General features: G+C 53.2%; 1 protein-coding gene across 45 annotated transcripts in view; it reads left to right on the forward strand.

Moving 5' to 3' along the window:
• The window catches only part of madd (MAP-kinase activating death domain), a 224,091-nt gene that overhangs the window by 158,985 nt on the left and 50,992 nt on the right, over positions 1–14,114 (forward strand). For 33 of the 45 annotated variants that reach the window (XM_038807261.1, XM_038807262.1, XM_038807264.1 and 30 more), the window contains 8 exons: positions 277–397; positions 1,827–1,889; positions 4,046–4,166; positions 4,269–4,374; positions 9,447–9,557; positions 11,798–11,905; positions 13,295–13,459; positions 13,625–13,697. In XM_038807261.1, coding sequence (XP_038663189.1) covers positions 277–397; positions 1,827–1,889; positions 4,046–4,166; positions 4,269–4,374; positions 9,447–9,557; positions 11,798–11,905; positions 13,295–13,459; positions 13,625–13,697 — 868 coding nt within the window. The remainder of the gene's footprint in view (positions 1–276; positions 398–1,826; positions 1,890–4,045; positions 4,167–4,268; positions 4,375–9,446; positions 9,558–11,797; positions 11,906–13,294; positions 13,460–13,624; positions 13,698–14,114) is intronic. The other 12 variants (XM_038807290.1, XM_038807275.1, XM_038807281.1 and 9 more) reach the window with 1 other exon arrangement.

A 14,114-nucleotide genomic window follows, 5' to 3' on the forward strand; every position in this document is an offset into this window, starting at 1 on the left:
AGATGGGGGACTGGGAGTGGAGATGTGTGACAGCTTGTGTGAACAGTTTGGAAAATGATGTGTGCTGTTTCCCACTGGGAGTGATGAGGCAGGTTTTGACTGAAGAAAGTTATAGAGGGCGGGACGCTGGATGATGAGCAGGAAGAGGAATGGTAAAAGAGTGGTGGGGAAATGTGGGATAAGTGTGTGTGCGCTGTGCGGATCGACAGAATGGAAAATGAACTGATAAGTGAACAGATTTGGCGATAAGCTGATGGAGTTGTTTTTGACTAACAGGCAAAATCACACATGCTGGGACCTGGATTCAAGGCTTCTAAAGGTGGCAGTCCATATCCACAGCCCCCTGTACCACCCGAGGATATCAGTCAGAGGGTTTACCTCTTCGAGGGATTGTTGGGTAAGAACTCGGACAAATCCTGTCTTTTTCAGATGAGATGATTACGAAGTGCTGAATGAGTAGTGATTTGAATCACCTCCTTACCCCAGAAACCACGAGGTACCAGAGTAAACAGTAAACCTCCCAATCCCCAGCCTGGATCACCCACCAGACTGGGTGACAACCACCCCCCAGTCCCTTTCACCCATTGGGTGACCTCCATACTCATCACCCACAAGATGATCTCTGACACTCCTCTCCGCTGACTTCTTATGGGGAGCGTGTCAGGGGGAGGCTGTGGCGTAGTGGTATTGTCACTGGACTAGTAAACCAGAAACCCTGATTAATGCTCTGGGGGCCTGGGTTCGAATCCCGCTACTGCAGATGGTGAAATTCGAATGCAATAACAATCTGGAGTTAAAAGTCTAATGATGTAACATCATTAGATTGTTGTAACAACCCATCTGGTTCACTAATGTCCTTTAGGGAAGGAAATCTGCCATCCTTACCTGGTTTGGTCTCCATGTGACTCCAGATCCACAGCAATGCGGTTGACTCTTAACTACCCTCTCGAGGACAATTAGGCATGGGCAATAAATGCTGGCACAGCCTGAGACACCCACGTCCAATGAAATAAATTATAAAAAACTGAAGTGGAACCTTGTGGCTCTGAGAAACATTCCCGTGGAATAATATCCAATCGCCACCTGTTACCAGGCACGGCACAGCCTTCTGGGATCAGTCAATGGCTATCAGCCACATCAATCAAACTGAGGCGAGCCAATCCCCAATTACCAGTCCAAGCCAGCACAACCTTCTGGATCCTGCTGTTTGAATTATAGGCAGAGGCTGTCTTAACGACTCATGTCCACTTGCCATCCATCCAAAATGTAACAACATGAATAAAAGAAAGGGGGAAACAAGACAATAGTAGAGAATAAAGAAGAAGGAGCAAGAGAGACCCTTACAAGTCTCATTGCCATGTTTGAGTATCTGTGCACAACTTTGATTAGAAATCTTGCAGAGGTGCACTGTATACCTGTACAGCAGGGTGTCGGGGGAGACAGTGTCGTAGTGGTATTGTCACTGGACGAGTAAACCAGAAACCCAGAGTAATGCTCTGGGGACCCGGTTCCGAACCCTGGGTACCTGGTATTTACATTGATCAATCCATGTATTAGGTCCACACCTCGTGGCTCCTGTCTGAATTCAGGTTTGTGTGTGAGGTGAAGCACATATTGGCTGCACTCGGAGTTGGGTTTATGCTTGTCGCCCTGCTGCAGTTTCTGACTGACTTCACAGTCTGACTGTGTGTGTGTGTGTGGCTGTGTGTGTGTCTGTCTCTCTCACTATCACATGTGAAACAATTGAACCCTCACCATTCTGTCTGAAAAATGTAACTAAATGCCTGGCTTTTTTCCTTCCTATTTGCTGCTTGGGATCTGCTCAGGGAGAGACAAGAGCTCAATGTGGGATCAGCTGGAGGATGCAGCCATGGAGACCTTATCTATGAGTAATCAGCGCTGCTCCTGCTTAGTTCCTGCATGTTTAAAAATCTCAGCAGTCACTCGCATTCATGTCCAGTCTTGTGAAGAGAGCCAGCCTGCCCCCGCTCTCCCCCCCCCCCCCCAGCCTGCCCCCGCTCCCCCCCAGCCTGCCCCCGCTCCCCCCCCAGCCTGCCCCCGCTCCCCCCCCCAGCCTGCCCCCGCTCCCCCCCCAGCCTGCCCCCGCTCCCCCCCCAGCCTGCCCCCGCTCCCCCCCCAGCCTGCCCCCGCTCCCCCCCAGCTTGCCCCGTGCCTCCCCAGCCTGCCCCCGCTCTCCCCCCCCCAGCCTGCCCCCCCAGCCTGCCCCCGCTCCCCCCCCCAGCATGCCCCTGCTCCCCCCCCCAGCATGCCCCTGCTCCCCCCCCCAGCCTGCCCCCGCTCCCCCCCCCCCAGCCTGCCCCCGCCCCCCCCCCAGCCTGCCCCCGCTCCCCCCCCCAGCCTGCCCCCGCTCCCCCCCCCAGCCTGCCCCCGCTCCCCCCCCCAGCCTGCCCCCGCTCCCCCCCCCCAGCCTGCCCCCGCTCCCCCCCCCAGCCTGCCCCCGCTCCCCCCCCAGCCTGCCCCCACTCCCCCCCCCAGCCTGCCCCCCAGCCTGCCCCCACTCCCCCCCAGCCTGCCCCCGCTCCCCCCCCAGCCTGCCCCCGCTCCCCCCCAGCCTGCCCCCGCTCCCCCCCAGCCTGCCCCCGCTCTCCCCCCCCAGCCTGCCCCCCCAGCCTGCCCCCGCTCTCCCCCCCCAGCCTGCCCCCGCTCCCCCCCCCAGCCTGCCCCCGCTCTCCCCCCCCCCCCCAGCCTGCCCCCGCTCTCCCCCCCCAGCCTGCCCCCGTTCCCCCCCCCAGCCTGCCCCCGTTCCCCCCCCCCCAGCCTGCCCCCGCTCCCCCCCCCAGCCTGCCCACGCTCCCCCCCCAGCCTGCCCCCGCTCCCCCCCCAGCCTGCCCCCGCTCCCCCCCCAGCCTGCCCCCGCTCCCCCCCAGCCTGCCCCTCTCCCCCACAGCCTGCCCCCGCTCCCCCCCCAGCCTGCCCCCGCTCCCCCCCCAGCCTGCCCCCGCTCCCCCCCCAGCCTGCCCCCCAGCCTGCCCCCGCTCCCCCACCAGCCTGCCCCCGCTCCCCCCCCCCAGCCTGCCCCCGCTCCCCCCCCAGCCTGCCCCCGCTCCCCCCCCCAGCCTGCCCCCCGCCCCCCCCCCAGCCTGCCCCCCAGCCTGCCCCCGCTCCCCCACCAGCCTGCCCCCCCAGCCTGCCCCCGCTCCCCCCCCCAGCCTGCCCCCGCTCCCCCACCAGCCTGCCCCCCCAGCCTGCCCCCGCCCCCCCCCCCCCAGCCTGCCCCCGCTCCCCCCCCCAACCTGCCCCCGCTCCCCCCCCCAGCCTGCCCCCGCGCTCCCCCCCCCCCCAAAAGCCGGCCCCCCTCTCCCCCGCCAGCCTGCCCCACAGCTTCCAGCTTTCCCTTCCCCACCCTGCCCCACACTCTCCTCCCCGCAAACCACCCCCCCGGACACTGCCCCCGCTCCCCGTGACGTGTTGAGGTGGAATGTTTGTGAGGTAAATGTGGAATATTGGCTGTACCTAACATTCCAAACAAGGGCCCAATTGCATCTTTGCTCAGCATCAGTTCACCCCGAGGCTGATCAATAGTGTGTGATTAAAAATAATGTCCTGTCCCTCCCCTCCCCCTGTGCCAAGCATCGATCACCTCGCCTCCCCCCCCCCCCCCCCCCGTGCCATGAATCGATCACCACCCCCCGCCCCCAACCGTGCCAAGTATAAATCACCCAGACTCTTTCTCCCCCCCCCCCCCCCCCCCCCCCCCCCCTCCGTCCCCCCGTGCCAAGGATCAATGACCACCCCCACCCCTGTGCCAGATATTTGCTCGTATTCTGATCCTTCCTCTGCCTGGCTGTTGCCAGCTGATTTCTGTTTCTTCCTACTCACTACCATTTAGTGGGAATACAGAGGTTTGCACAGAATCCACACCACTGGTGCCATGCACTTATCCAGCCCCGATCATGCTGCTGGCTCTTTGGCCTAGTCTGGGATGGTGCATGCCAGCGCTGTGTGTTGTGATGTGACTGGGTGCCCTGGCTGAGTGGGTGAGGGATTAACCAAAGTAACTGTCTTACCTACTCCCACTCCTCAGGTAAGGAACGCTCGGTACTGTGGGACCAGCTCCAGTTTTGGGAGGACACTTACCTGGACGCAGTGATGTTGGAGAGAGAAGGAATGGGCATGGACCAGGGACCACAAGAAATGATTGACAGGTACAGCACGTCTACCACTCTGCAGTAAAGGATCCAGTCTCACTGCTTATTTGTGAGATTGAAAACCTCCATCAGTTAACCTGTTGGACTCTCTTCCTGCAGATATGAGTCACTGGGGGAGCATGACCGAAAGCGGCTGGAGGATGATGAGGACCGATTGCTTTCAACGTTACTCTACAATATGATAGTGTACATGCTGATGGTCAAGGTCAGCTCCACGCACTTTTGTAGAAAAGATGATTGGGTCCGAAATTAACAGTCAGTCTTTTGCACTCTACACTGTTCCATGATTATTCAATGGGACCCTCTACAGTACACTGTCCCCATCAAACACTCCCAGGACAGGTACAGCACAGGATTAGATACAGAGTAAAGCTCCCTTTACACTGTCCCCATCAAACACTCCCAGGACAGGTACAGCACAGGGTTAGATACCGAGTAAAGCTCCCTCTATACTGTCCCCATCAAACACTCCCAGGACAGGTACAGCACAGGGTCCGATACAGAGTAAAGCTCCCTCTACACTGTCCCCATCAAACACTCCCAGGATGGGTACAGCACGGGGTTAGATAGAGTAAAGCTCCCTCTACACTGACCCACACTCCTGATTTTGGGGGTTCCGAGTCCCTCCATCTCAGCAAGATCTGTCTCCGGGTCACCAGGGAGGAGAAGGCCAGGATATCGGCCTTCCTCCTCTCTCCTACCCCCCCCGCCCCAGGATCTTCCGACACCCCAGGATCTTCCGACATCCCAAATATTGCCAATTCTGGACTCGGAGGTACCCTCCCTTCCAGGATTTCTGACACAACATCAGCAAATCCCTGCCAGAATTCCCTCCGTTTCAGACATGCCCAAAACATATGAACATGGTTGGCCAGGCTACCCCCACACCGCCCACATCTGTCCTCCACCTCCTCGAAGAACCTACTCATCCGGGCTACCGTTATGTGGGCCCTGTCGACTACCTTGAACTGAATCAAGCTAAGTCTAGCACAGGACGAGGATGCATTTACCCTTTTCAAGGCTTTTTACCACAGTTAATTTTCCAGCTCCCCTCCTAGCTCCTCTTCCCACTTCCTCTTCGCCTCTTTGATTGGGGCTCCTTCCCACTTTACAATTCCCTCTATATATCCAAAACCTTCCCACCTCCAACTTCTGTTTTTGACAGCACTTTATCCTATAGTCCCCTCAGGGGGAGGCGAGGAAAGCTTGGGACAAGCTTGTCTCTGTACAAAGTCCCACACTTGAAGATACTGAAACCCGTTCCCTCCCGGCAAGTCAAACTCCTCCTCTAACGTCTCAAAGGTCGGGAAGCCCTCCTGGATGAATAGATCCCCAAACCTCTCAATCCCTGCCTGCTGCCAAATCTTAAAGCCCCCATCCAGCCCCCCCCGGGACAAACCGGTGATTGTCACAGATCGGTGATCACACTGACGCCCCCTCCAGTCTCATGTGCTGCATCCATTGCCCCCCACACCCTCAGGGCTGCCACCCCCACAGGACTTGTGGAGTACCGAGCCAGCAAGAACAGCAGGGGCACCGTCAGTAAAGCCTCCAGACTCGTACCTTTGCAGGATGCTGCCTACATCCGCTCCCAGACCAACCCCTCCCTCACTACCCACTTCCTGACCATCGATATGTTGGCAGCCCAGTAATAGTTAATAAAGATCGGGAGAGCCAATCCCCCCCCTTCCCCGCTGGCCCGTTCCATGAGTGCCCTCTTTACTCTCGGGGTTTTACCCGCCCATAGAAACCTCGATATCGCGACATTAATACTTCTGAAAAAAGCCTTTGCGACACAAATCGGGAGACACTGAAAAATAGAAGCAGTCTCAGAAGGACCGTCATCTTCACCGTCTGAACCCTCCCCGCCAGAGTCAGTGGGAGCATGTCCCATCTACAAAAATCCCTCCTCATTTGACCCACTGCTTTGCCCAAATTCAACTTGTGAAGCTGCCCCAATCCTTGGCTACTTGAATCCCCAGATACCTAAAACTCTTCCCAACCACTTTAAAAGGTAGCTCCTTCAGCCTCCTTTCCTGCCCCCATGCCTGGATCACGGAACATCTTGCTCTTTCCCGTATTTAACTTATAGCCTGAAAATCGGCCAAATTCTCCGAATATCGTCATGATTTTGTTCATCTGCCCACGGGGTCCGTGACATGAAGCAGCAAATCGTCCGCATTGAGAAAGACCCTGTGCTCCACCCACCCTCTCACTGTTCCCCTCCAGGTATTCGCTGCTCTCAGAGCCATTGCTAAGGGTTCTATGATGGCAAACAGTAATGGGGAGAGCGGACATCCCTGCCTTGTCCCCCGACATAGACTAAAGTATTCTGACCAAACTCAGTAAGTTCTTATATTTGCCACCGGGGCCTGGTACAATAACCAGACCCACTCCACAAATCCCTGCCCAAACCCAAACCTGCCTAAAATATCCCATAGATACTTCCACTCCACTTGGTCGAAAGCCTTCTCCGCGTCCATGGCAACGACCACCTCAGCCTCACGCCCCTCCGCTGGCATCATAATTACATTAAGAAGCCGTCTAATGTTGTATGTCAGGTGCCTGCCCTTTACAAACCCCGCCTGATCCTCCACAATTATCTCCAGGACACAATCCTCTATTCGAGTGGCCAGAACCGTTGCCAATAATTTGGCATCTACCAAGAGGCAGATTGGCCTGTACGATCCACAGCTCCCCGGATCCTTGTCACGCTGCAGGATGAGAGAAATTGATGCCTGTGATAACGTTGGGAGGGGGTGGGGGGTCGGTGGGGTGGTGGTGGGGGGAGTACTCCCAGCTCCTTGGACTCATTGAAAGCCTTAACCAGGAGCGGCCCCAATAACCCAGAGAACTTCTTATAAGATTCCACTGGGAACCCATCAGGTCCCGGGGCTTTACCCGATTGCATCGCCCCCAGTCTATCTATCACCTCCCCCAGCCCAATTGGGTCCCCCAGGACCTCCACCAGATCCTCATTTACCTTCGGGAACTCTAACCTCCCCAGGAATTGATTCATGCCCTCCTCCCCTACCAGGGGTTTCGACTCGTATAGCTGGCTATAAAATTCCCGGAACACTTGATTCACCGCCCCCGGGTCCGTCACCATCTTCCCCCTCATATCCTTTATTTTCCCTATTTCTCTCGCCGTCTCCTGTTTCCTCAGCTGATGTGCCAGCATCCTGCTGGCTTTCTCTCCATGCTCATATCTTGCCTCTTTTACCCTCCTCAGCTGACCCTCCGCCTTACCTGTGGAAAGGAGCCCAAACTCCATTTGAAGTCTCTGACGCTCCTTCAGGAACTCCTCATTTGGAGACTCTGAATATCTCCTGTCCACCTGTAAGATTTCTCCTACCAACCTGTCCAGCTCCAACCGCTCAGTTTTATCTCTGTGGGCTTGAATCAAAATACATTCCCCTCTAATGACCTCTTTCAGTGCCTCCCAGACCACCCCAGCCGCAGCCTCCCCCGTGTCATTGATCTTTATGTACCCCTGAATGGCCTCTCTCACTCGCTCACAGATCTCCTAGTCCGCTAACAGCCCTGTATCTAGTCTCCATTGTGAGCACTGGGACATTCCCGTATCTGCCTGTAGGTCTATCCAGTGTGGTGCATGATCTGAAACCACAATTGCTGAGTACTCAGTGCCCTCAACCCCTGCTAACAGTGTTTTATCTCGCATGAAGAAATCTATCCTGGAGTACGCCTTATGTACATGGGAGTAGAATGATTATTCCCTGCTCCTTAGTCTCTCAAATCTCCACGGATCTGTCCCATGAACCCCAGTTCCTTTGCCATTGCTGATAGCTTCCCCGACCTAGCACTCGACCGGTCCAACCTCGGGTCCAGGACCGTATTAAAGTCGCCCCCCCCATGATCAACCGGTGCGAGTCAAGGTCTGGGATCTTCCCCAGCACCTTCCTGATAAACGCGACATAATCCCTGTTTGGGGCATATATGTTCACCAGCTCTACTGCCATTCACTCTAGCTTCCCACTAACCAGAATAAATCTGCCTTCCGGGTCTTTCTCTATCCTCCCCACCTCGGATGTTATCCTTTTATTGATCAGGATAGCCATCCCCCTTGTTTTAAAGTCCAGTCCTGAATGAAACACTTGACCGATCCATCCCTTCTTTAATCTAATTTGGTCTCCCAGCTTCAAGTGTGTCTCCTGTAACATAGCCGCGTCCGCTTTTAACTGTCGTAGGTGTGCGAACACACGAGCTCTCTTAACCAGCCCGTTCAGTCCACGAACATTCCATGTAACCAGTCTGGTTGGGGGGGGGGCTTTTGCCCCCCCCGCACCTGTCGGTCAACCATGACCTTTCCTAGGCCAGCTCCTAGCCCGTATTCCGCACCTCACTTGATCCGCCCCTCGGCGGCGACCGCCATCTGAACTCCATCTTCAGTCTCCTAACTGTCCCTTACCCGTCAGCAGTACCCCCCTCCCACTTCGTCTTTCCTCAGCTCTCCCCCCACTTTGCTCCCGTGAACCAGCTATCCAGCTAGCTCAGCATCTCCCACCCTCTGGCATCAAAAGCCAGATGAGAAAGTGGATTCTGAGAGATTGGTTCCACTGGTCGGGAACCTAAAATACCGAGATCGCCTCAGGATGAAGAGCCGAGCATTTAGGGATGAGATGCGGAGAAATGAGGGTGCTTTGACAAAGAGTCATGCAGACTCAAAACGTTAGCTCCCTTCTCTCTCCACAGATACTGTCAGACCTACTGAGAGTGTCCAGTATTTTCTGTTTTGGTTTCAAATTCCAGCAACCGCAGTAATTTGCTTTTATCTATTATGTTGTTGAGAGAAATTACTTCACTCGAAAGGGTTGTGAATCTTTAGAATTGTGTACCCCAGAGGATTGTAGTTGCTCCACTGATGAATATATTTAAGGCTGGGATTAGACAGATTATTTGTGTCTGAGGGCATTGTGGAAATGGGGAGTGAGTGGGAAAATGGAATTGAAGCCCAAGATCGTGCTGAATGATAGAGCCTACTCAATGTATGGTCTATTCCTATTTCTTATATTTTGCTGCTCATGACTTGAATTGCACCAAGTCCCTTTCCATTATTCTCCCTGTCCTCTCTCAGCTATGGTTGCTTTATCACATTCATAGTGCTATATAAATGTAAGTTGTTATCTTTATGTCTTGAAAGCTTATTTGAGGAAGATTTGAGCTCCAGGCGAGAGAGTTGCAGCCCTGTGATTTGGGGGGTATTTTGCGATTGGTGCACAGTTGGTCTGTTAACTGGTGTCACATCTTTTTGCACAGGTCAGCAAGAATGACATCCGGAAGAAGGTGAGGAGGCTGATGGGTAAATCGCATATCGGATTGGTGCACAGTCAGGAAGTGAACGAACTCCTCGACCGCCTCCCAAACCTGGTGAGCATTTCCACCCTAGCACTGTCAAAGGTTTCCATGCTCCCGCTCCAGGGATGTAAACCAGCAGAAATATTCCAGTCAATTGCCCTCTCAGCAGGAATATTCCAGTCAGAGACACACTCACAGCAGGAATATTCCAGTCAGACACACACTCGCAGCAGGAATATTCCAGTCAGACACACACACTCGCAGCAGGAATATTCCAGTCAGACACACACACTCACAGCAGGAATATTCCAGTCAGACACACACACTCACAGCAGGAATATTCCAGTCAGACATACACACTCACAGCAGGAATATTCCAGTCAGACACACACACATTCACAGCAGGAATATTCCAGTCAGACACACACACTCACAGCAGGAATATTCCAGTCAGACACACACACTCACAGCAGGAATATTCCAGTCAGACACACACACTCGCAGCAGGAATATTCCAGTCAGACACACACACTCACAGCAGGAATATTCCAGTCAGACACACACACACTCACAGCAGGAATATTCCAGTCAGACATACACACTCACAGCAGGAATATTCCAGTCAGACACACACACATTCACAGCAGGAATATTCCAGTCAGACACACACACTCGCAGCAGGAATATTCCAGTCAGACACACACACTCACAGCAGGAATATTCCAGTCAGACACACACACTCACAGCAGGAATATTCCAGTCAGACACACACACTCACAGCAGGAATATTCCAGTCAGACACACACACATTCACAGCAGGAATATTCCAGTCAGACACACACACTCGCAGCAGGAATATTCCAGTCAGACACACACACTCACAGCAGGAATATTCCAGTCAGACACACACACTCACAGCAGGAATATTCCAGTCAGCCACACACACTCACAGCAGGAATATTCCAGTCAGACACACACTCACAGCAGGAATATTCCAGTCAGACACACACACTCACAGCAGGAATATTCCAGTCAGACACACTCACAGCAGCAATATTCTAGTCAGACACACACACTCGCAGCAGGAATATTCCAGTCAGACACACACACTCACAGCAGGAATATTCCAGTCAGACACACACACTCACAGCAGGAATATTCCAGTCAGACACACACACTCACAGCAGGAATATTCCAGTCAGACACACACATTCACAGCAGGAATATTCCAGTCAGACACACACACTCACAGCAGGAATATTCCAGTCAGACACACACTCACAGCAGGAATATTCCAGTCAGACACACTCACAGCAGCAATATTCTAGTCAGACACACACACTCGCAGCAGGAATATTCCAGTCAGGCACACACTCACAGCAGGAATATTCCAGTCTGACACACACACTCACAGCAGGAATATTCCAGTCAGACACACACACTCGCAGCAGGAATATTCCAGTCAGACACACACACATTCACAGCAGGAATATTCCAGTCAGACACACACACTCACAGCAGGAATATTCCAGTCAGACACACACACTCACAGCAGGAATATTCCAGTCAGATACACACACTCACAGCAGGAATATTCCAGTCAGACACACTCTCAGCAGGAATATTCTAGTCAGACACACACACTCACAGCAGGAATATTCCAGTCAGACACACACACTCTCAGCAGGAATATTCCAGTCAGGCACACACTCACAGCAGGAATATTCCAGTCAGACACACACACTCACAGCAGGAATATTCCAGTCAGACACACTCTCAGCAGGAATATTCCAGTCAGACACACTCTCAGCAGGAATATTCCAGTCAGACACACACAGCAGGAATATTCCAGTCAGACACACACTCACAGCAGGAATATTCCAGTCAGAGACACTCTCAGCAGGAATATTCCAGTCAGACACACACTCACAGCAGGAATATTCCAGTCAGAGACACTCTCAGCAGGAATATTCCAGTCAGACACACTCTCAGCAGGAATATTCCAGTCAGACACACACTCGCAGCAGGAATATTAGTCAGACACACACCTGCCTGGAGGATTCGAGTCAGTAAGGAGCAGGGAGAATTTATCCTGACAGGCAGATTAGGGAGCTCTGGCTGAGATTTGGTGATGAGCATGGAAACTAACAATAGGATATTGCTGGACCTGAAGCCAGTGTGTGGACCGCACACCGCTCCCTCTGGAATTGGTGGTGTTCACACATTGACCCCTTGCCTCTGACAGGTCCGACAAGTTAGGAACTTCCCTGTGTTGGTACTGTTCCATGAATGGCCTTGTATTTGATTCTCAGGAGACCCGCGACCTGCACATCAGACCCTGCGGCAGCCGCCACATCAAGAAGCAGACATTCGTGGTGCATGCAGGGACCGACACCAATGGTGAAATCTTCTTCATGGAGGTACTGGACTCCTCGATTACACCATCAACACCGTACATTCTCAAATGTCATGTTATAGAGAGAGTGCAGCAAAGAGGAGCTCATTTGAAATTAAATGAAAATCGTTGATTGTGACTAGTAGGCTTCAAATGAAGTTACTGTGAAAAGCCCTTAGTCGTCACATTCCGGTGCCTGTTCAGGGAGGCTGGTATGGGACTTGAACCATGCTGCTGGCCTGCCTTGGTCTGCTTTCAAAGCCAGCCATTTAGCCCTGTGCTAAACCAGCTCCTGAATTTGTCTGTAATTCTCTGATTTCCTGAGCCAGTTCCGAGGCTCGCACACTTGTATGGAGAAATTCAGCCATGTGATCCTTTGTAGTGCTGTCCATCTTGCCATACTGAATGCAACAGCTTCATACCTATACAGCTATTCATGATACCGAAGTATCTGAGTAATGGTTCTAATTTCAGTGGGTCGCCTCCCCACAGGTATTTTGGTACAGTCCTGATCCCTGGGATCCCCTCCTCGCTGGTGTTTTGGTACAGTCCTGATTCCTGGGATCCCCTCCACACTGGTGTTTTGGAACAGCCTTGATTCCTGGGTTCCCTACCTCACTGGTGTTTTGGTACAGCCCTAAATACTGGGTTCCCTTCCTCAGTGGTGTTTTGGTTCAGTCCTGGGGGTGGCACGGTGGCACAGTGGTTAGCACTGATGCCTCTCGGCGCCAGTGACCCGGGTTCAATTCCAGCCTTGGGTGACTGTCTATGTGGCGTTTGCACATTCTCCATTGATCACACTGATTTCCTTTGAAGCCCTGGGAGAGGAACTATCTGATCCTGGGGATTTATCACTCTTTATTTTTCATTCGTTTTCTTCTTTGCTGTTACTTTGCTTCTGTTTAGTTTGGTGGCTCGATGCCCATGATTCAATATTAGTTTCCTCGGGTTGCAGACTTCAATTTATTCTACTTCAAATACTAACGTAAAGTCATTATTCAGCATATCCATCATTTCCTTACTTTTATTGGCTCTGCTTTCTAGGTTCTCATTAATATGCTGGGATTCCTTCAAGGAGCTAATCCTGGAGAGATCCTGTGCAACCAGACTGCGGCCTTGTTTAGCGCCTGTCCTTGAAGGGTGGCGTTTCTGCTGTGGGGGTGGTGGCACTGTCTCTTTAATTTGTGTTACCAATGGGAAGTCTCTGGTCCTTTGATGCAGGCTGAGTTTAATTAATTAGCCTACCTGTGTTTGCCAAGGACAGAGATGCCCCATGGTTCCTCTCCAACCATTTGCATATGGAACCTAACTGTTATTGCTGGCATCTTGGGGTGATGGGACCGTGGTCGTTGTCTGTGCTGCGGTTGCAATTTATTTTGCTTGCTCTAGTGCTGTGTGCCGTTCTCTTTAATAGGTTTGTGATGACTGCATTGTGCTGCGCAGTAATATCGGCACGGTCTACGAGCGCTGGTGGTACGAGAAACTCATTAACATGACGTACTGTCCTAAAACCAAGGTCCTGTGCCTGTGGAGACGAAACGGCCAGGAGACCCAGCTCAACAAATTCTACACCAAGAAGGTACTAGCACACACACTGTCTCTGGATCAGCACTGGGATGGGTGTTTGCTGTCTGTCTGTCTCTGACAACTGTTTCCTGCTTCCTCTACCCCTCCATGTCACTCAAACTCCCCGTCCCCGAATGTAACTACCTGTATTTGATTGTGTGGAGTTTCTTTTTGGCAGTGTCGCGAGTTATACTACTGCGTGAAGGATAGTATGGAGCGTGCAGCTGCGAGACAACAGAGCATCAAACCAGGTACATTGCCAATGTCATTCGCATTAGGGGGTGGAGCAGTGGTTAGCACTGGTGCCTCACAGCACCAGGGACCCGGGTTCAGTTCCGGCCTTGGGTGACTGTCTGACGAGTTTGTACGTTCTCCTCGTGTCTGCGTGGGTTTCCTCTGGGTGCACCGGTTTCTTCCCACAGTCCAAAGATGTGCAGGTTAGTTGAGGTTATGGGGATGGGGCGAGGGAGAGTGGATACGTTTTCACACGCTGACTGGGGAGAGCGTACACGCCTTCACGCGCTGACTGGGGAGAGCGTACACACCTTCACACGCTGACTGGGGAGAGCGTACACATCTTCACACGCTGGCTGGGGAGAGCGTACACACCTTCACACGCTGACTGGGGAGAGCGTACACACCTTCACACGCTGACTGGGGAGAGCGTA

This window comes from Scyliorhinus canicula, chromosome 9, assembly GCF_902713615.1.
Source record: "Scyliorhinus canicula chromosome 9, sScyCan1.1, whole genome shotgun sequence".
Taxonomy (NCBI): domain Eukaryota; kingdom Metazoa; phylum Chordata; class Chondrichthyes; order Carcharhiniformes; family Scyliorhinidae; genus Scyliorhinus; species Scyliorhinus canicula.